Here is a 23,645-nt window from a genome sequence, read left to right as displayed (position 1 = left end):
TAAAAACCGCACACTACCAGGTGAATTGCACAATGTCAATGTAAAGCATTAGAACATACAAGTATACAAATATAATAATGAATTATGACAAAGATAGGCCCTTAGGACATTGATAAACCTCAAAACCTCCTTTAGTCTCCTTTGACGTCTGATGAGCTTGAGCATTTTAACAAAAGTCTTAAGTCTTCCCTGATAAATTTTATATGTCATACCAAGATCTAGTTGACTGTCCTTCTGTATTTTTCTTGTAGTGTGAGAGTGGTGTTGCTAAAAATGCTTAGCGGCGCACGTGCGCCTGTAAAATGATCATGAAAAATTTGTGACCGCTATTACTGTCAATGCCAGGGTATCGCATAAAAGAAAGTGAAGTCAAAGCAAGAAATGCTCAATATTGCCAGAACATACATTATATTGTGACAGTGAGAATGATGCTATTAAGTCTACTCAAACTGCACTTGGGACATGCTGGAGCAATGACTCAGGCCATCTTAATAACTTTTTATTTCGTATTTGAATGGTCTTTCAGATACAGTGTTTACTGTGATATACAGTCTGTCCCCTGTAGGAAATTCACCATCATTAGTGCTGCTTTTAACTGCTAACCTTTGTTCTTCTCTGTTATTACAGCACTCCTGGGCCAATTTGATTATTATTGTATGCTGAAGGAAATGGTCACTGATTGTGGTTTTAAGTTAACTCCAGATTTGGATTGTGAGTACAGGCCACAGATGTGTTATTCAGATTTTAATGTGATAGCATAGATTCAGAATACATTTTGCGTGCCAAACATGACAATATCACACTTAATAGTTTCTGTGTGATTTACAAAAATGCTTCACATCGCAAACACTTCAAGGACAGAAGTTTTACTCTGGAGACACACCCAGTCCTGCTACAGCTAGAACATACACAGCACATGCTCATCTGGGCTGTATTCAACACATAAAAATGATCTGAAGTGAAAACAGAGCTGAATCAAGTGTTTAGCTGCAAATGCTCCTTGTCTTCTCTGAAAGCCAAGCATTTATGCATTTAGATGGTCAAGAGGTTCAGCTGTTTTTCAGACCAAATATCAGAATGGGGAAGAAATGTAATCTAAGTGACTTTGACTGTGGAATGATTGTTAGTGGCAGACAGGGTGATTTGAGTATCTCAGAAATTGCTGATCTTCTGGGATTTTCACGCACAACAGTCTCTAGAGATGGCAGAGAATGGTGCGAAAAACCAGAAAAATCTGATAAGCAGTAGTTCTGAGGGCAAAAATGTGTTGTTAATAAGAGAGGTCCGAGGAGAAAGGCCAGACTGGTCGAAACTGACAGGAAGGTGACAGTAATACAAATAACCATGCATTATAACAGTGGTATGCAGAAGAGCTGAACACACAATACGTCAAACCTCTAAGTGGATAAGCTACAGCAGCAGAAGACCAATAAGTATAAAAAACAAGTCTAATAAATTACCCAATAAAGTGCTCAGTGAGTGCATCTTAATGCCAGCTTAGCGCTCAGGCTAACAAGGTTATGGAGTTAGGAGGACAGTGAGCCCAGGAATTGGCAAACCTGCGGAAAGGGTTCATGACATAAAGCTATCACATGACAGTTAAAAGGTTATTTTCTTTTTACAATTTGTTTGTTGTACTGAGGACCGTTGCCTTCCCTCTAAAGAGATATACTAGTTTTCCTGTGTTGAACGCGCACTCCCTCAAAAGTTCTATCTTCAGTGCCTTTTACATTCCTCTTAAAAACTCTATAATCTATAAACTCTTGCCTCGAGTATTTTCTCTGAGCACTCATTTTCTGAGACGCAAATTGCCCCTGTCTACAAAATCATGTCACTGGTCTTGAAATGGTAACCAGCATTTGGAGTCCAACTCCATATTCCTAAATATTTTAATCAATTCCTTGATTGTCAAAAGCTGAAATGTAATCAATTACAACATTTCCAATACATCTGCTAAGGTGAAGTCTGTGTACAAAGAAAACTCTCATTTCCATATATCCCAGGTCAATGACAAGTTTGAACACAGTTTAAGTTTAGGGTTCTCCTATTGAAGTTAGTTCTCCATTGGACCAGTCAGCCAACGGGTGTCAATAAGTCATAGGGCACTCTGAGTGAGTCCAGTTTAGTCTCACTGCAGTAATGTTTCATTGAGCTTTTCCATACAAGCACAAATAACTAAATTACATTAGTAAATTTAGCTCTTTTACTTAGAGCTGGTCACATCACATCTCATGCCATCGCTACAATAGTAGTCTCACATAGAGTCACCAGTATGTGCAAAGTTCTTCTGCTGCAATGCACAATAATCATACATTGTTTCCAAGTCTGTATTGTGTAGCCTAATGCAAAAATATATCAATTAACTTAGCACTGTTCTACCACAAATGGAATGGAAACGTAAAGTGTATATTGCTGTTTTGTATAAATGTAATCAAGACAGTGTTGTAATGTAATGCTTTAGACTGCAACAAAATTTGTAGCACAGCAGTTAAATGTTCTACAGACAGCTTTTTTAAAATCAGGTTTTGATTCCCTAACACCATTGCTTCCTTTCTCGTGTCTGTTGTAGCCATCATAAAACTGGCTGACAAATTCAAGTTGTTTGTGCAGGCAAATTTTTGCTAGTTTTACCTACACACAAAAAAATAAGGCAAGTACCACTAGTGGCGTTTCAGAAAGGCAAAAGTTAATGTTTTTTGAGAACTGTTTTTAAGCAAAATATTAAAAACTTTCAACATGCTTCATATTGGGCAATATCAGAGTGAATTATGTCTCCCCCGACCATAACCACAAAATTGAATAATAAGATGATGATGATGATTATGGCCAAGTTGATTAAGTCCTTAGTGATGATTATGATTATTATGAATGATTATGACATTTATTGTGGAGATGAACATTATTAAATATAGAATTAAGGCCTGGGCAGCTGGAGACGGTAAGTAACAGGGTTGTTATGGAGTAGCACCTTGAATGGACCCACAGGGGATCTAGACTCCACATGAAGAGTGTTGTTCTGGGTGAACAGCCAGACTTCCTGTCCCGGACGCCGAAAAGGAGCTGGATGCTGGTGACGATTGGCCGAGGAATGAAGAAGAGCTGGCTGTGCGTTTCCCCCGGTGACAGTGCAGCACGATAGGAACCCCCACATCCTTCTCTAGCTCAAATGACAAAGGAGGCTGAAAGCCAAACAGACACTGGAAGGCCAGGAGACCAATAGAAACATTAACAAGATTGTGCATGAACACCGCCCAGGGAAGAAGTTGAGGGGTTGTCGGACCCACAGCACATCAAGCAGGTCTCTAGATCCTGACTCACACACTCTGGTTCTTAGGGTGGGGGTGGAACTTGGAGGACAGAATCTCACTAGCACCTAAGCAAAGAAAGAAAAAGGCTTTTTTTTAAAGAAAAAAAGAAAGAAAAAGGCTTTCCATGTGAAACTGATGGTGCCACATCAATGAGGTGAGCAGCTTTAGAAAAACGGTCAACAAAACCAAAATAGTGTTAAAACCTAGGTAACCCGGTGACCAAATTCCAAGGGAAGCTGGGGATACATCGCTTACGACCCCGTCCCCTCGGTAGCCCAGAGGGAGAACAACACGCCTTCTCACAGCCTGCGACCGTAATTCCGAGGCGCGCCAGGGTGCATGCACGCGGCGATACCTACTAGTCCCTGCTAAGTCCCTCAATGGGAGCAGCAAGCCAATTATACCGCTCCATGAGAGCCGGCCAAACTCAGCTTTTGACAGGACCGGGAACCGAACCCCGGTCCTTGGTGTGTAACTGTAACAAACTGATACCTGCATCAAGGTCCGTTACTTTAGCTGTCCACCGTGGCCCCTGTCATCCCGGTTATTAACTTACTGTAGGTGTAAAGCTACCTCAAAGACAGTAACAGTAATCCATACCATATACACTCACCGAGCACTTTGTTAGGAATATTTTTTTTTATTACACCTACTTATTCATACAATTATTTAATCAGCCAATTGTGTGGAAGCAGTGCAATGCATACAATCATGCAGAAACAGGTTCAGATCGACCATCAGAATGGGGAAAAATGTGACTTGTGAAATGTTTGTTGGTGGCAGAACAAAAACGGTGGCAGACCAAAAACAAAAAAGTTCAGTGAGCAGCGGTTCAGCAGACAGAAACACCTTGTTAATGAGAGATGTCAGATGAGATTGGCCAGACCTGGTCAAATGACAGTAATGCAAATAACCACTCATTACAACAGAGGTATGCAGAAGAGCACCTCTGAACACACAACGCATCATGTTCAAGTGGAAAGGCAATTGCAGTAGAAGTGTAAGAAATAAGTCTAATAAATACCTAATAAAGTGCCCACTGAGTGTATATCCTAATAGTTGTGTTGGTCATTCTTTCTGGCAACTCTGCCATGTAGATCTTTGTTATTTAAAGTACGTTCTATTGTTGTCCTGTCGAGGTCAATTCTACCTGAAATCATTCTTGGTCGTCCAGACCTTGCCTTGACTTCAACTGGTTCATGTATCTTCCATTTTCTAATAATGTTTCTGACTGTGGAAATAGGTAGTTTGAAACATTGAGAGAGTTTCTGTAGCCTTCTTCTCCTTGGTGGAAATGAACCATCTACATTCTGAAATCCTTGGACAACTGTTTAGAGGAACCAATAGTTGGTAACACCAGACAGGAAAGCCACTGCAGTTGTATACATTAGAAGACATGGAGTTATTCATTCATTCATTCCTTATCCTAACCCGTTTATCCTGAACAGGGTCGCAGGGGGGCTGGAGCCTATCCCAGCATACATTTGGGGAAAGGCAGGAATACACCCTGGACAGGTCGCCAGTCCATCACAGGGCACACACACCATTCACTCACACACTCACACACTCACACACTCATACACTCATACACTCATACACTCACACACTCACACACTCACACACTCATACCTACGGGCAATTTAGACTCTCCAATCAGCCCAACCTGCATGTCTTTGGACTGTGAGAGGAAACCGGAGTACCCGGAGGAAACCCACGCAGACACGGGGAGAACGTGCAAACTCTGCACAGAGAGGCCCCGGCCGACGGGGATTCGAACCCAGGACCTCCTTGCTGTCAGGCGGCAGTGCTACCCACTGCACCATCCATGCCGCCGGCATGGAGTTACTTCAGAATAAAAAGTTCAGCCCTGGAATTATACTCACCTGACACAGCCCTAACAGGTAAATCACCTGGGTCTAGGCCTTAGTAATCATCTTTTTTAAAAGTAACAAAGAATAATCCAAAAGGGTTCCCAAACGTTTGCACAGGGCCCTTTTACTTTTTATTTATAAACAGTAAAAAATGAAAATAAAAAGTAATCTTGCTTTAAAATGTGCAGAAAATGTTAAACTTAACGTAAAACTTTTGATCACATACAGATTAATTGTAACAGACATTTAAACCAGGGGTGCCCAAATTTTTGCACCCCACTGTATTATCATTGACATTAATTGAATGAATCATCGTCATCATGGCATGGCACACACATTATCTCCCTACTCCCTCCCTGCGAGTCCCTCTTAATCATGAAGCTACTCCATACTTACCGCTTCAGCTACTCTCCTCCTGCTCCTGCTCCTGCTCACTCTGCCCCTCTGCCCTGCTCACTCTGTCCCTCTGCCCTGACCCTGCTCACTCTGCCCCTCTGCCCTGCTCACTCTGTCCCTCTGCCCTGATCCTTCTCACTCTGCCCCTCTGCCCTGCTCACTCTGTCCCTCTGCCCTGATCCTGCTCACTCTGCCCCTCTGCCCTGCTCACTCTGCCCCTCTGCCCTGACCCTGCTCACTCTGTCCCTCTGCCCTGCTCACTCTGCCCCTCTGCCCTGACCCTGCTCACTCTGCCCCTCTGCCCTGCTCACTCTGTCCCTCTGCCCTGATCCTGCTCACTCTGTCCCTCTGCCCTGATCCTGCTCACTCTGCCCCTCTGCCCTGCTCACTCTGCCCCTCTGCCCTGATCCTGCTCACTCTGTCCCTCTGCCCTGCTCACTCTGCCCCTCAACCCTGATCCTGCTCACTCTGCCCCTCTGCCCTGCTCCTGCTCACTCTGTCCCTCTGCCCTGCTCACTCTGCCCCTCTGCCCTGATCCTGCTCACTCTGTCCCTCTGCCCTGCTCACTCTGCCCCTCTGCCCTGATCCTGCTCACTCTGCCCCTCTGCCCTGCTCACTCTGCCCCTCAACCCTGATCCTGCTCACTCTGTCCCTCTGCCCTGCCACGCTCACTCTTTTCCTCCTCAGTTTCCCTGTCACATTTCTGCTCCTGGCTGTGGCCATAGCCAGCCACCTCTCCTCCTTCAAGTTCCACCTGTTGCTGCACAATGTCAGGTACAGTAGATATTGAAACTAATGCATCCCCTGCAGCAAACACATCTGTTATTTTTGCACATTTGGTGGCATCCACCTCCAGATGTATTTTTGCCCTGCAACTTCTCTGCAACCCCCTTGCGCTTTTGTTTATCAATTTTGATGCCCTCATCCATCCACAGATTTTTGGCTCTGAGCCAGGGTATCAAGAAACAGAGAGGGCAGAGGGGAGGGATGGGGCCTAGTAAGTGATGTGATTGGGCCAGCCCAGTGTCAGTGTAGAAAATGAACCAATCGGCCTGTCATTGTCCAAAATTAGTATTTATTTTATTAAATAAAAAATTAGAAATGGAATTATATCTGCTCCAAGATGTGTCCAAGGTGCGTCGGACCCTGTGATGTCATGCACCAAAGAAGTGATTAACTTCTGGTGTTTCCATCAGCAGTGATCAAATTTTAAGCAATACTAATCAGAACTTCAGCTAAATTTTATGAAAAACCCATATAATAAAAATAATTGGTCTAATATATTTGGGGGATGTCATTATGTGAAAGGGAACGGAAGAAGACGCACTGAGTGGTTTATCGCATATCTCCAAGACACAATTATTAATTAATTAAGCCACTAAGCCCAGCCCTTTTGAACATTGCACCTTACTTTTTTTACTATCCACTGAGAAACTGGCAAAAGTGGGTCTGGGCACTCCCTAAACGCAATTGCATGTTATAAACCATGCATTGAGACCATTACAACAGAGCCCACAATGTACAGAAGCTGATAAAGTTACCTCATAACACGGAACCGGGGTTTACCTCATTAAAACAACTGCTGTAAGTTATATCATATATGGCCATGCATAACTGATGCTGTTCCTCTGGCGTTTTGCTCAAAGTGGGTTTAGAATTATGTGGCGCTGCCTGCTGGTCGATGTTGGTAACGCGCCCACATCTCTGGGCGCACGAGAAAAATGAATACAATGGATGATTTACCTCCTCGCAGATGGATAATACGATAAATTCTACTGTAATAAATATAAGGCTTTCATATTTTCATTTAGATTTTATATGTCATTACATAGTTGCTATGTGCTTGTTTTTACCATACGTAGTACGAGTGACAGTGGTTGTAAGCGTCTCAGCTTTTGGGTAGACACATTTGCATTAATTGATGATCTGTCAAAACCTCCATTCAGTTTTTTTTTCGAAAACTTCACATTAAAATGATGATGTTAAAGTCGCGAAAGTAGCAACATGAATACTCAACCCGGCACTTCATTTTCAGAGTCCAAGTTAATTGGCAGACGCATATATCCACATTTCGGAAGTTTGAATTGGCTGTATTTTTTCAACGTCCCTCCCCTCAACCCCCTCCCCTTATTAAAACAACTCCAAAATCTCTCCTGGTTAAAAGAGTCTTTGGATATGTAAGAGCTACAGGAAGCGTAAACCTAAGGCGTCTGGAAGAAATTACAGACGCAGAAAAAGTAGAACAAGTAGTGCGGTTCGACAGTTCATGACTTTAACCTGTAAGCTTGGAAAAAACTTGAATTTAGTTGGGCTCTTGTCATCAGCATTGACTACTGTTCAATAATAGATTTTTCCCACAAATGAATGACACTATCAAAGCTGACTGACATGATGAAAAAAAACCTAGATACACGTATGTGACATATTCATTCATTGATGAATAAGGAAGAAAAAGAAGCAAAACTTGAATTTTTCATACGCTTATGGGAAAACTTGGAAATTGCACAGCATTGGAGTTTTCAGAAGCGTAACTTCGGTTTCTACTGAATCCTCTCAAGATAAGTTGATAACTTTAATTCAACTTCAAAGTTGCAAAAGGAGCCTCGCCTGACTGCATCATACAAAGGAATAGGAATCAACTTAAAGCTGCTTCAAGGTACGAAATATAAGCATTCTCCACGTAATCTACTAAAAAATCATGTTTTTCTTTTACTAATATGTATACATTTATTCAAAAGTCACATGCATGTAAGTAGCGCGGATGTGTCCCTGTAGTGAATGGGGGCTTTTATGTCATATACAAGTTACCTGACAGCATAAATGACCTATTGTGCTGCTGATGATGTTAGAGCTACCGCTTCTACAAACCTTTGCCTGTGAGAAGCAGTATTTATTTTTGTTTCTCAGGACATACGACTTTCTAAAATGTAACATACAAAACGGTGTTATATTATATATGTTGGTACTCTTTTCTGCATTCGCTGGGTTGGCGCAGCTATGGTAGTTGCTAAGTAAAGCGCTGGACGCTCACTGTCCTCCAGTAGAATCAATTGCGTTTATTTCCGTACTGTTATTATGGCTTTTAGAAAACTGTGTAGTCATGCTACACAGTGCAGAGTCACATCGAAAGTAGAATACGCCGTGGTGTAGGAAACATTTCAGGTATGTTCGAACTAAATTTCATTGGATGAAAATTCATCGCTGTTCTGTTCACAGATTAACATCTATCTGTTTATTTGACAGAGATTAGTTTGAAAGTAATGTAACTTTAAAGAGAAGCGTCAACAAGAATAAATGTTGTATATTTCCCGTTAAGCCTGCAATTGCTCCAATAAGCCTTAGCCTATACCGTTATAATGAGACATAGTCTGACGTCAGACGAGCCCCTAACGTCATTTTCAGGCGCGCTGCCCCGATTGAATTTGAAGCGAGTGACCTGGCACGGAGATGTATAGCGCTCTTTGGGGAGGCGCTGTATGACATAGAACCATTGTTTGCTTGCTCTTAAATCAATTTTGAAGAAGGCGTGAGCACATATTGCTGGATTTCTCCGCACTGCAGGATGAGGAAAAGTAGCCGGTGTTTTAGATATCAATCTCCCTGTGCTGCCACTCATAATCACTAACTGTAGAAATGATAACTACATTGATAGTTATTTGTTCCATGAATAAAAGTTACACTGAAACATCTGATGATGGTTAATCATTCAGCCATATTGTGTAGTGAACAAAACTGAACAAAATTGGCATGTGATTAGCATGTTGCAAGTATTTAACCAAAACGGCCATGCACAAACCCAGTAGTATACCAAACATAAAGACCTATATATTTAAATACCTGGCATAAAATAATTGCATGTGATTGAGAATTGGATTCAGAATGAAGCGTAATGAACAATGCTCTGGCGTGCAAAATACAATGTTAACTTGTAACAGCTGGTAGTTTTTTATGACCAGTAATTTTCTGGTGTTGTGATGATGAACAATACGATTCCAATAGCAGTGGAACATTATTTTTGGCAGGCTTTACATACATACGTGGTAGGATGCTGTACAAAAGGCATGTTACACAAAGCAATATTTCACAGTTTACAAACGGGCATGTATGCAAATTACAAACACATTTTTATAAAACCACAGACATCTATTTTAAGAAAACAGTCAAAAATGGGCACATGGTCAAGATTGTGTGGCGGGGTTTTGCGGTGGGACTGAGCAGGATCCTTGAAACGCCGTGTTTCAAAATGGTTCTGGGCTGCAACTGGAAGTCAGTGGTGGGAAGAGGGGAAAGGAGAGCGATGGGAGCATAATGTGGACGTAGATAGGGAGGGGAATATCCAGATGATTTGAGGGAGGCAGATGCTGTTGGCAGGGAGGTTAGCTGGGCGGAGACGTAGCGGTAACGTGTCCAGAACAGCTGTGTCAAGGAGCAGCCTTTCTGTGCGTAATGGTGAGCTGTAGGGTGGCCAACGGCGGGTCCTAGCTACACTATCTCCCCAACCACAGTGCTGTGACTCAGGGCAATGCTACGTATCCCATGCTGTCTGCCAATCTGTTTGCGAAGCTAATGATTCTGTCTATCCACAACCAGCTTAATCTCCCATAATACTAAACCCAACCTTAATGAGAAAAGCTGCAACTGATATTGGATTTAACCCCACTCAGATGGATACTACACTATGAGAATCTATAGCTTTGCATGCCCCATATTTTGGGCTGCCCCACTGTCATTCGTCTCTCAGTCCCCCTGTGTCAATCTGGGGTGTCCCAAGCTGGGACTGATTTTATACCCTCAGGGGAAGCATTCCTCCCCTGCCTGTTCCTTATTAGAGTCAGAGTAATGCCAGCCAGCTAGACCCAGGAAAGGAAGTGGAGGTGTGGCTGAGTTGACAGACGCGGTCTCTGAGGTAGAGCATTCTGGGGCGTGTGTGTGTGTGTTTGGGGGGGATGGGCTGAGATGATCTGAATATCATCCAGCAGATGATCCCCGCCCACCACTTCCAGTTGAGGAAACACTGCTGCCACCCACCTAGAGGAAGAGGAAATGTACACGAGAGGGCTTGGGGTGGTAGACCATCTCTGTGACAAGACAGATGGAGCCCCCTGAAGGATAGGGGTAATTGGGAGGGGGGAACTTTTGCTCTTTCTTTTTTTTTCGTTTTCAGCTGTACCTCCCAATGCCACACCTTGGTCCAAATTCGCTATCAAAATAATGCTAGGCTCACTATACAGTACATGCCGGCCGCGGGGTGACAGCATTGGAGCCACTGCTGTAGCTAGGGTCAGTCCCACTGTGAGGCTTCATGCATGGGGACGCAGCTGTCCGTCAGACTGATTGACTTATGGGGCCGTTAAAGGGACACATGCTTGCATCTGTTTAGTCTCTTCCGCCACCCACCTGGGATTGCTCTCCAATGGCTGACCCTCTGCAGACGCAGACGCATGCTTGTAGTTCATTCACAGTTCCTCTGGCTGGGTTTGTTTATTTATATCAGTAATAACTTATAAATGTACACTGCTGTGCAAGCCTTACCGCCTTTTTTTATTTTTATTTTTTTTTCTACTCATGCCAGAATCTGCAGAAGGAAACCAAATCTGTGAACCGTTGAGCCTGACTGGAAGGTCCAAGTTCCGGGGACAAAATATACCCAGAAACTTACAAGATCTTTGGAAGGGAACTGTAGAACATGATTGCATAATGAGTTTAGGTTTATAGCAAAACATTTTTAAAAGCTTCCCTGGAAGGATTTCAGTGTTTTTGTAAGGATAGAGGAGAACACACATGCTGTGATGTACAGTATATTGTCCATTAATTTGTTATATTTGGTCAACATTCCTACTGCAGTATATGTTTTTTTTTCAAAAACTGCACCATGTTTTAACACCTTGGCTGAACTTCAGCTGTTGCTGTTAAGTGTGAGATTTGAATAAGTATCACTTCAAATATAATATTATTTATTGCCAGGGGCAGTTAAACTGTTGTTCTACTTATAACATAATACCAATAGAGTATTCATCTAAGGAATTCTTTCTGGGGGAATTTGTGAGACTTAAGCCATAATTCATAGATTCCAAAGGAATTCAAAGGATTTGGCATAGCTTGGTCAAACAGTTCTACCTTTAGTCCACAGAGATCAATGTACTTCACAGTGCATCACTTATAATTCATTACACAGCTGTACATTATCTTCCCTACCTAGCCAGTCTTGTATGGGAATGTGAACTGTAAGTCACTGTGGATAATAGGGCCAGCTAAATAACTAATGCAAAAAAGTCATACAGTAAGTGACTGTGTCACATAAAATGTATTTTAATAGCAGACATATCATGGTTGGAAAGAATCCCATTGATACCACATACATAAAGTTTTGTTCTCTCACCTAGTGACATGTTCAGCAGCACTCCCTCTTCCTCTCAATCACTGGTCCCTGCAGGTTGAGGTCCATCTCCTCAGACAATTCTGAAAGAACTTGATAATTAATTCTAAGTGCTTTCATTCATTCGGTTTTATTCTCTATTCTCAAATCTCTAAATTCAAGGTCAATTCGTATGTTTTTTTTGTCAGTTACCGAAAGGGCTCATTCTTTGGCAAAGGCTCAAATCTTCCTGAGCTACAGTGTTGTATTTCATCCATGCTTGAAGCATGAGAGTTAAAAGTTTTCCCCACTGATCCAGATTCAGCCCTACAGCGCTCACCAGCATGCAAAAACCCTTCCCCACAAGCCCCAGACAATTCTTGGCACCTGTCCATTTTTGAAGAATAAGCTTTATAGCATGAACATTCACTCAGACGGACTGCATAAATATACATACCTTACATAACATTTACAGCATGGTTTTCTCAACATGGTACATAAATTAGTCAAATCTCAATGCACTTTTGATGTGAAGCTCAGACGTCATTTGTGTTTCTCACACACCTCTGCTGGGCCACAGTGAAACCCTCAAATCGAAGTAGGTGAGGGAGCAACCTAGTTAAATCGACGAGTTGGTCCCTCAACTTTCACAACCCTATCCCCGCGGTGCTGCAAAATGAAAATACTTTGGGGAAAGCAAGCAGTGACATCATGTAAATCAGCTAATGGCATCCTTGATAGTGCTGGCTTTCTGAAGTTGCAGTTGCATCCTCATAAATCTGAGGCCCTCTCTTTTTTTGACATATGGGCAGCCTTGGTCTGTTTTAATAAGGGCTGGGGTTCATGCAGAGTTTACAAAAAGACATGAAAGCGAGGTTTGGGACACCCCAAGAGCACGGTTTCAGGACATCTGCACCACACGTTCCCCGATACTTGCACGTCTTAGTCCCCTAGGCTGGGCCCAGAACGTCTGGACTAAGTGTGTCAGGGGTCTTGTAAATTCCAAGTACAAGACTCACCCTGAGCCAGTGACATGTGTATATTGTTCACACTTTCCTTGTCCAGTATTAACTTCATAAATTTGGGATAATAATAACACCATTTCAGAATACCTCTTTTTGTCCATTGACTTTAGCTGATTATTCAATTGTTCCATTAATATAACTGAGGAATTACTGATAAGACTTAGGTTCAGCCAAATCACTAGCCTGCTGCTTAAGGTGCGACAAGTAATGTCACATGTCTTGTTTGTTTACTCAGCGTGGTGGCGTGTTCTACGGAGAGAAAAGTCCTCTTCAAAGTAGGCCCAGAATTTCAGCCTACCGGTTCATGTCTTCCCACGGAGATATAAACAGATGATGTCAGAGGGTGGTGTTCCACACTTAAGTCTGCCAAGCAGATGGAGAGCCGCATTAGGAAAGGAACTTGGAACAAGTAGCCTAAGAAAATGGTCAGATCTTTGAGGGTTTGGAGGCAATGGAAAAGGAAGAATAGAAGCCTGGTTCAGTTTCTTGTAAACGTAGTAAAATACATATAAACATATGAAGGTCCTGCATTAAAATGAAGATACAAACAGACTGTTTAATGTCACATTACATTACATTACTGGCATTTGGCAGATTCTCTTATTCAGAGCAACGTACAACAAAGTGCATACCCATCACTAGGATTCATTTTAATGCATTTTCTTTTCCAATAGCCAAGTTTATGACAACTTACATTTACATTTACCTTGTAGTTTGTCATTGTCTTGTGCCCTTAAGTCTCCACACACAGTGTTTCTTCTGCCTGTACCTTTCACAGTGACAATGTACCTCTTCTCGTTATTTTTCAGATGGGATGCGATAAAACTATGACCTACCTGAGGGTTATTGGGACGACAATGTTTGGGGTCTCGCTGCTCGTGGGGATCTCCACTGCCTATATTATGGGCTATCAGTTTTTTACGACTGCACACAACTACTTCTCTTTTGGGCTTTATGGGGCCATTTTGGTCACTCATCTCATCATCCAGAGCATGTTTGCTCTGTTGGAGCACCGCAAGATGAAACGGTCGCTTGAGACACCCATCAAACTAAACAAGTCGCTTGCCCTCGCAATCGCCGCCTACCAGGAGGACCCCAACTACCTGCGAAAATGCTTGATCTCAGTCAAGCGGTTGACTTACCCGGGGATAAAGGTGATCATGGTTATTGATGGGAATAACGATGATGACAACTACATGATGGAGATCTTTCGGGACGTCATGGGCAGGGACAAGGCCGTCACATATGTCTGGAAAAGCAACTACCACCACCGGGGGCCAGATGAGACTGATGAGTCATACTTGGAGAGCCTACAGCAAATCTCCCGTGTGGTCCTGAACAACAAATGCATCTGCATCATGCAAAAGTGGGGTGGCAAGAGAGAAGTAATGTACACAGCTTTCAAAGCCTTGGGGAGGAGCGTGGACTATGTGCAGGTAAGCCCACGAGGCAGCATGCTGTGCCAAACCAAACACAAGCCTCACAAAGACACTTTTGTGCTACTTTAAATGGAGGTGGCCTCGTTCATACACTATAGAGTGGGCTCTGCTGAAAGCTAACAGCGACTCTGTTCAGTCAGGGAGAACAGCATCGAGCCACTTGCATGTTTTTTTTAATGTATTTTCAAACTGTAAATTCCATGTGTCCCAACACAGACATTGAACGATGCAATATTAGCTTTGTAGGTGATCCACAGCATTGCAATGCACTTTTCATCTGGTATTGGTTTCCAGTTTTCTGCGTTTTTTTTAGTAGTCAGCTGTGTGTGGTACTATAACCCCAGGAATCCTTTCCGGGATAAATGGAATTCCATGAAAGACATTTTGAGCCAGAATATAAATGGCATTCATTATGCATTACGTTCAAGGAAGTAGATTGCTACATTAGCATTTAGCTTCCCTAAAAACCCAAACTAAGCAATGAGATGACATGATATTAATATTTTTGATGTCTTTGACATCCCTGTCAAAATCAAAGAAGCTCAAAGTTTTGCAGGATCAAAGTTTATCATTTACCATTTAAGTTGTTTTAGTATTGTGGTGCCACGAAGTTATTGGATCACGCATAGCACATTGTATTTAAAGCATATTCATGGGTGTATCATATTAAAATGCCTAAATCCATTCTTATCCTAGTATTTTCCATTAACCACAGGCCTGTAAGATTAACATGGGACCTAACGTCTACTCAGGATAGTAAACCACACAACATGACGCTCTCAGAGGAGAACATTAGGGGAAAGCCTTGATTCAGATCCTCTTGTTTTGTCTCAGGACTGCTAAGCCGCTTTAAATAGGAAAAAAGGTACTCCATAAAGGTTAGCTTATAGTGGATTCATGAACACATCACTATAATGGAAAAATGCTGTATTTTCTGAAAAATAACACTGGCATTCTAACATGTATAGTCATATTAGCCTGTGCCCATGGCCAAAATCCACCTATAACCATATGGTTTCAATGTAATATATGACCTATACACCAAGTAAATAGGAATAATTGAATTTTGCTCTTTGCTGATCAGTCCTGGCAGGCTACCAGATGTCTGTGGTAGTTTTCACTGCAGGGTCTGGTCTACCTGACTGTGATTGTCACAGCACTGACTGGGGGGTATAACATGTCCGCTTATTTCACAGTATCTTCCATTTCCTGTGCAATCACCCCAACTATAATTGTCCTCTCTTTTTTTCCCAATGACCCCCCCACCCACCCAAGTTGTTTAGCTTTTAAAAGCTCACAAATGCTACATAAACATGCATGTTCAAACCTGTGTTATAATGATGGGTATACAGCCTCTTGATATTTCCTCAACCTATTTTCAGAGGACTATCAGAATTGGTTTTCCTGCTCTTATAACCTGTAAGCAAACTAGCTGCTAACATAAAACAGGTCAGTCTGTTTCTCCCATGTTACATCTTGTGAATGGGGAATATGTCACTATTAAGGAGATATCTCTCCATCTACAAAAATGTTCCTCACAATGCTGTGATATAGATGCAATTCATTGTATTATGCACACATATTTTACAGACAATAATGGCTATAAATTCCTGTAAATTAACAGCAGAAGGGCTTGTCTGATCTCATCCAAGGTCCCCATCGTGGGAGGAGATGTACACTTTATAATCACTTTCCATTTTTGTTTGCCCGCGATTCTGCAAGATATAGAATATCAGGCATTAACAAATAACTCACCTGTGACCAGAAATATTCGAATGAACCTATAGGGAATATATGTCATAAATGAACAGACAGGAAAGTTTTTATCTAATAATGCACAACAGTTTAAAAAAAACAGACACAAACACTGCAGTAGAACCGTAGGATCACATTAACTTGAAACCGCTATCAGAATGACAACATTTGGCTAGGGTTATAGGTTCAGTTCCCCGGCGGGGTGTTGCTGTTACCCTTGGGGAAGGTACTTACCATTGCCTACATTTCCTCAGTAAATATCCAGCTGTATAAATGAAAATGATATTAAAAGCAAGCTATTTGGGTCACACTGGATGAAGGCAAATTAATGAGCAAAGCAAATAATCATGATAATGGCTAGGGGAAACACGCCATGATGACATTGCAAGCAGTGTTCAAATAAATGTGTGCTACAATGTTTTTTGCAGTGTTAACAGCTCTAGTACAACAAAAATAATAAGGTCTGAATGATATAACATGCTGTTTTTGTCATTTTTTTAAACATTCAAATATAATGACGTTCAGCAGGATTCATACTTAGAGTTAAGATAATTACTGTTCTGAAACACACTGTATTGTTGAGGATTTTCTGACATTTGCTTGTACACCCCCAGAAGTAAAGCAAACCCCAAACCCCACATGCTAGAACAGAAAAGTAATCACACAGTTACTATAAATCCTCAAAGAGATTCACCCTCCCTCCTCAACACACAAGGAAGTCCCTGCACTATGTCATTTCCGAGTGTTTTTCCAGAGTTGAACAGCTTTCATTGTCACAAGCCCAGACCTGCCTAAATGCCTTGTCAGGAGGGCTGAATACAATGACAGTTTTGTGCTCATAGCTGGTTTTTTGAAATGTGAAAACGGCTGACTTTAAATAACAGGTCATACAGAGTGTAGTGCATTGCGTCTTACAAAGTTTTCTGATTTTTCAGAATTTGGAAGTGTGAAGTGCAGGTTTTTATTAAACAGTGTGTCCCGTTACGATGAGAAAAAAGATTGTTTTGGGATGTCAGTCCTTCTAAGACTCACTTACATTCTTAGGGAGGGATGTCAGGGCAGACTGAAGTGGGGGAAGTTATCCTCAAATAACCTCTTGATGATAATGGTGTTTAATGGTACAATGTGACTGTTGTAACCAAGCAGACTCACTCAAGCATGGTGAGCAGACCTAATATTGTATGTATTTTGAAGTAATTTCCTCATCAAGGCAAATCTAATTTAAGCCTACCACAAGTCAAGTGCAATACCTACGGTACTGTACAGGACAGGGAATGGATTACATATTGTTGCAATTTTAAAAGCTTTTCTAATCCTCAGGCATGCCTCTAGGCACTTAACATATTATGAAAAAACCTGAGTTTGACTTACTGTTTGAAATTCAAGTTGAGCTGCATCTCATTACTGCTGAAGTACATTGATGCCATTATATGTGTCCAGCAAAGATTACATTGACTCTCCGTTTGTTTTCAATCATTGAAAGCCTGAGTAACATTTCCCTGAATTGAACTATTATGAGCTTCAGAAGTATTCACTATCTCGGCCATGAGCAATGACTGTGCTGTTTTACATTTCGGATTGTGCACGAAACATGAAGAAAACATATTAGCACTACAAGTGTACATTTTTACAGAATAAAATTGGATAACCAAGCGACAAAACATGATAAATTAGTATACAATAATGGAATGTATAATATACAAAGCAGAGGTTTAGACTAACTCCAAACTACATACTACTCTCAGAGAAGCAAAACAAACTGACTTAAAAGCTCCTCCTGGTTTAATTCCTCTAACTGACAAATACATTTGCTGTTGCTGACCAGGCTGAAATATGTAATTGAAGTAGCTTATATATTTAAATACCTGAAATACTAAATACTGAAATGCTGTAAAATATGAGAATCTCTCTACATGTAAGCAATCTCAGATATTTTTGCAGGTACTGTCTGAAGGGTTAAATAATAGGATTTAAATAGTTGACCCAAGTCTGATGTGAACAGGGCCCCGCATCATGTATTCAGATTGGCTCTATAATTTCTAGGTCACTGCAGATCTGCTTCCTTCAGTGTACAACTAAACGGTTCTTCACACAGTAGTCTATAATTAACCTTCCTATGCTCCTATAAAAAGCAATGCCTTCAGGAGAACATTTAGCAGACGTTCTCCTTGCATAGGCCCCTCTGATTTAAGTGCCCCAATAAAATGATTTCATGGCTAGCTACACAGAAAAAGACCTTTCTTTCAATACAATGGAGAACTGTCTAAACATGAATTTAATCACATATTGTACATGAAAGAAAAAAGTTCAATAAAAATGACAAAAAACTGTCAGCAGTTTCATTTTCCAGACCGCTAACTCAAGAGTATTTTCAACCTCAGAGTGTATCCTGAACAGACTGGTCCTATGGAGTGTTATATAATAGGTCAATGGTTCAACTTCAGTCCCCACCCCCTACACACTTCATGATTCAGAAGAGGTATCCACACCTTAGTTTTTAAGCACCTTCGCATTAGGTTGACTTTTGTTGCATCAGTTTCAACCTGTTCAGGATCCTACTGCTTGGTTAGGCTAACAATATATGTTGTGCAATGCAATCTGAGAAAATCTCAATTATGAATCATTGATATAAATCTTACTATCAACCCTTATACATATGCAGTATATTGTTAAATATCTAGATTGAATAATGCAATCATGTTTTGTTCAATTTCTTCCAGTCCTAGCCCATCATCCGAATTCCACGCTTTAACTCTTTTTGTCTGCCGCTGACTGTTACTGTACTTTATGTAACTTAAGTGACATGCGCTACTGTTCCAATTAGGGTGACCCAAAATAGAAGGGTTAGAGTGTGCTCTGCAGGTTTTCAGGGTCATCTTTTAATTGCAGGTGTGTGACTCAGACACCATGTTGGACCCAGCATGCTCAGTGGAGATGGTGAAGGTATTGGAGGAGGATCCCATGGTGGGCGGAGTTGGGGGTGACGTACAGGTATGATTTTCTGGCTACTCATCACCTGCATTCAGTCCAGTGCTAACTTTGCTGCTGTGATGCGTCATATATTTCTGAAAAGGGTCATAGGTAGCTTATGCATACAAATGGATATACACACACTGGTATCAGTATGTATACTGCCTGTTGCTTGATTTAATGGGTGATTATGTGATTTGAGAAATGAATAAATATCTAAAAGACAATATCTGATTCAAAATAATTTGGAAGATTTCTCAATCACAGGACTCATACATGAATCAGCATTATTTTCCTTGAAGTGAATTTGACATTTAATTTGTTTGAACCCCCCATTTAAGGACATATATTGGTCCACTGACAGTTTTTTCATACATACTACTACACTCACCCACTGATGAAGTATGCTGGTTGTTATATTGCATCACCATAGTATATAACCACCAAAATGTACAATATTATCTTTGTTCATCTTCTCTGACTGAGCATATTTGTTTCTGTGCTTTTTTTTTTGCAGATACTGAATAAGTACGAGTCATGGGTGTCATTTCTCAGCAGTGTCCGATACTGGATGGCCTTCAACATTGAGAGGGCTTGCCAGTCCTATTTTGGGTGTGTCCAATGCATCAGCGGACCCCTGGGCATGTACAGGAACTCCCTACTGCACGAGTTCCTGGAGGACTGGTACAACCAGACCTTCATGGGGAGCCACTGCAGTTTCGGGGACGACCGTCACCTCACTAACCGCGTCCTCAGCCTGGGGTATGCCACAAAATATACTGCCAGGTCCAAGTGCCTGACAGAGACACCCATCACCTACCTGCGGTGGCTCAACCAGCAGACCAGGTGGAGCAAGTCGTACTTCCGTGAGTGGCTATACAATGCCCTGTGGTTCCACAAGCACCACCTGTGGATGACCTATGAGGCAGTGATCACTGGTTTCTTCCCCTTCTTCCTCATCGCCACTGCCATCCAGCTATTCTACCAGGGAAGGATCTGGAACATCCTTCTCTTTCTGCTGATCGTCCAGGCGGTGGCACTCATCAAGTCCTCCTTCGCTAGCTGTCTCCGGGGCAACATTGTCATGGTGTTCATGTCCTTCTACTCAGTGTTATACATGTCCAGTCTACTCCCAGCTAAGATGTTTGCCATAGCAACAATAAACAAGGCCGGGTGGGGGACATCAGGGAGGAAGACAATCGTGGTGAACTTCATAGGGCTTGTACCAATCTCTGTTTGGTTCTCAATTCTGTTCATAGGCATCATCTTCACGATCATTCAAGAAACAAGAAAACCCTTTCCTGACTCTGAAAAGATAGTCCTAGTCATTGGTGCAATAGCATATGCCAGCTACTGGGTCGTGCTGTTGACTCTGTACGGGGTGCTAATCACCAAGTGTGGCAAGAGAAAGAAGGAACAGCAGTATGATATGGTGCTTGATGTATAATGTCCGTCTGTTACCCTACCCCTTTCCGCCCCCCCCTTCCCCTCCTCCTCAACCCACCCCCTTCCGCCCAACCCACCTCACCCCGCACCCTTACGTTTACATTGTGAAGAATCTCAGACTGCTCACTCATTGGTGGACTCTCGGCAGGCGACATGAAGTGACGTCGTCAAAAGAGACGAATCATTGCTGCTGTGACTGAAACAAAGGATATTCCTTTTTTTAAAAAGATTACGATGTTCCAAAGTTGAACAATATTATTATTATTTGTATTATTATTATTGTTATTATAATAATTATTATTTTTACAAATGAAAACCACCAAAATGGACATCATGTTTCTCGATACGTGGAACTAGCATGAGTTCTATTCCTATGCACTTTTATGTCTTACTCTCATTGTGCATCATGCTTGACAGAATAATATGAAGAAAAATACCTCAGTGGTTGTTTGCATTGTGTGGGTGATTGGGATGCAGTCAGAAAAGACTCATTCTTGTTTCAAGTAATTTATAATCTATTATAAACATGGGTCCTTTTATATACAGTTTTATAATGAAAGCCAAAGGTGGACTTCTCAGCACATTGGCCATGCTGTAGCTGTTGACTGTTACATTGTAATTTGTACATTGTATTTTTATTGCCTTTTATATAGACACGTTTATTTTTGTTTTTTGCGTAGTCACCAAAGAGTCTCTATTTTCATTCATTTTTTATATAAAAAAGATAGATATGCAATGTGCATGAGTAACTGTTACAACATTGACTTGTGTATCTGACCAAAAATGTGAAATTATGAAGCTGGGTTTATGTGTATGCAATGATGACAATAAAATGCAATTCTAGGGATAAATTATTGATTAACAGGAAGAGTGATTAACCTGTGTTTTTAAAGATGGTGTACATTGATTGACAACCAGCATATTTATAAGAACATTCTGTGGTTTATAGCTTTATGTACTGGGATAGTTATATTTTGACATGGTTTTTTCATCAGCAAGCCAGGGATACTTCCAGACTTACATGTATGTAAAACAGTTTATCTTCAGTAACAAACAGGTCCTGTTTCTATCCCATAATGCAAACTGTGTATGTTTGGGAAATAATAAAAATAGAATGTCAGACTGAAATGTCAAAGTCAATATGCAAATCCTGCACAGAACCCAATTTTGCACAAGTTTTATTACGTCAACATTTCTGGCATAGTTTCTTTACTTTGTGTTTAGAAAAAAAATGTGATACTATTAAAAGAACATGAAAAAAGCAGAACCAGACTACCAGCGGAATTTGGTTTAGCATGTTCAGGAATGCCACATGGGAAGAACTAAGAAATGAAAATATAAAAGTATTTCTATAATTGTGTTTTGTGCCAAACATACGTAGGCGGTGTTGATATAAAGCACTTTTGTGTCGTGCCAAAATAAAAATTTGATGCTTACTATGCAAATTTGATGCTTGGTTTTCCTTCATTACCCAGTTGTGTATCTTGCCTTTGAAGGAGGGGGTACATGGTTTCTCATGAGGAATCAACCCAATCCATATTTCTCATATGACTATGACAACATTTTTGCACACTTCATCACACTTTCATTCACAGTAGCTTTACTGTGTGCTAGAACACATGCTGTTGCTGCATGACTCCAGTTGCATTATTCCCCCAAGACAAAACTACATAAGAGCCTATTCTTCAGTATATATCACTTTCCATGGTAAAGCTTATTACTTACACTATATGCTGAGTCTTAAACACTGTAGTGTTTCAAAACAAAGTCTCGACATATTTGGAATTTTGAAATCTGCAGGGCCCACTAAATCACCTGAGCCCTATAGATCCCTATTTTTATGATTTTGCATGTAAAGTACATGCGTGATATTAGTGAATTCAAATCATATATGGAGTTACCACACTATGTTATGTTGAAGCTTTAGAATAACAGGGCAAAATTGAAATCGGGGTTAAGAAGTGAGCACAATAAAGTGTTGTTCAGGCCTTTCCATACCTCAGTGTTTCCCTGATATGGACGAAACATGGTGTGCTGTACGGCCTTGATATCATAAGCACATTGAACCACCTGATCAGCCACTTCTGCTGAGTTAGAGTCAGGCTGGCTCCTTGTTTGTGTTTACCAGGGGAAAGGCAGAAGAAATACTTACAGTAGCATGTGTTGCTTCTGATGGGTAGCGCAATAGCATAGAGATAGATATATTCACATGGAATTGTGGTCCTTTTGCCAAAAATATCTGTGCAGCATCTCCCAGATAGATTCTAATATGTGTACCCCATACCATTTTGGAACTTGAATAAAAACTGTATTTGCAGCATGATTTGCTGGCTTAAAGGGCACCTCGGTTTAATAACAAACAAATCAACCCAGGGAAGAATTGTACAAGATTGAACATACCAAGAATTTATAATTCAGCTTTGGAAAAGCCTTCTACTTTTAGTTCAGAGAAACCCAGAACAATTTACCTGCAACGTTTCATATTTTTAAATATTTACAATTACATTTTTGGAAATTATTGCAGTCTTAAGGCATCTCAATGTACAGAGATTTTTCAGGGAAACGCCCTATGTTCAGTTTAAGTTCTCTCTCTCCCTCTCTCTGTCTCTGTCTCTCTCTCTCTCAGTGCAGGCTGAGAAGATTACATTACAGAAATCCAATGGCACATATGGTAACATGATTTCTGCCCGGCTGTACACAGTAAGGCCTCTTCTGTGAGTCAGAGGAAACGCCCCTCCCAGCACTGCCAGACATGTTACAGCAAGCTCTCAGCAATGAGGTATTCCCTGCAATGTGCTTGTGTTGAACTCTCTGTATTTCTTACCAGTTAGAGGCTACTAGGCAGTTTCATTCAGCAGGGAATGGGAGCATGGTAGTTCATAACTCTGGGGATATATATTGAAGTATTTTTCCCCTTCCAGAATTCCTCTACTATTGCATATTTGTTGCATTGAATATTTTCAGATATTTAGACAAAATGTAATATTTGACAAAGAGAAACTGAGTAAGCACATTTAAAAAAATATATATTATTTAATGAAAAAGGCTATGTAACACCCATATCACCCATGTGAAAGAGT

General features: G+C 41.2%; 1 protein-coding gene across 1 annotated transcript; it reads left to right on the top strand.

The window, feature by feature from the left end:
* The first annotated feature begins 7,766 nt into the window (after positions 1–7,766).
* On the top strand, positions 7,767–21,974 carry has2 (hyaluronan synthase 2). Its single transcript, XM_061257817.1, has 4 exons — positions 7,767–8,231; positions 13,765–14,391; positions 19,039–19,140; positions 19,637–21,974. Exons 2-4 carry the CDS (start codon positions 13,765–13,767, stop codon positions 20,564–20,566), a joined length of 1,659 nt encoding a protein of 552 aa, XP_061113801.1. The 5' UTR covers positions 7,767–8,231; the 3' UTR covers positions 20,567–21,974.
* The last annotated feature ends 1,671 nt before the right edge of the window (positions 21,975–23,645 follow it).

Source organism: Conger conger, chromosome 1 (genome assembly GCF_963514075.1).
Source record: "Conger conger chromosome 1, fConCon1.1, whole genome shotgun sequence".
Classification (NCBI taxonomy): domain Eukaryota; kingdom Metazoa; phylum Chordata; class Actinopteri; order Anguilliformes; family Congridae; genus Conger; species Conger conger.
This window is presented reverse-complemented; position numbering and strand designations above follow the sequence as displayed.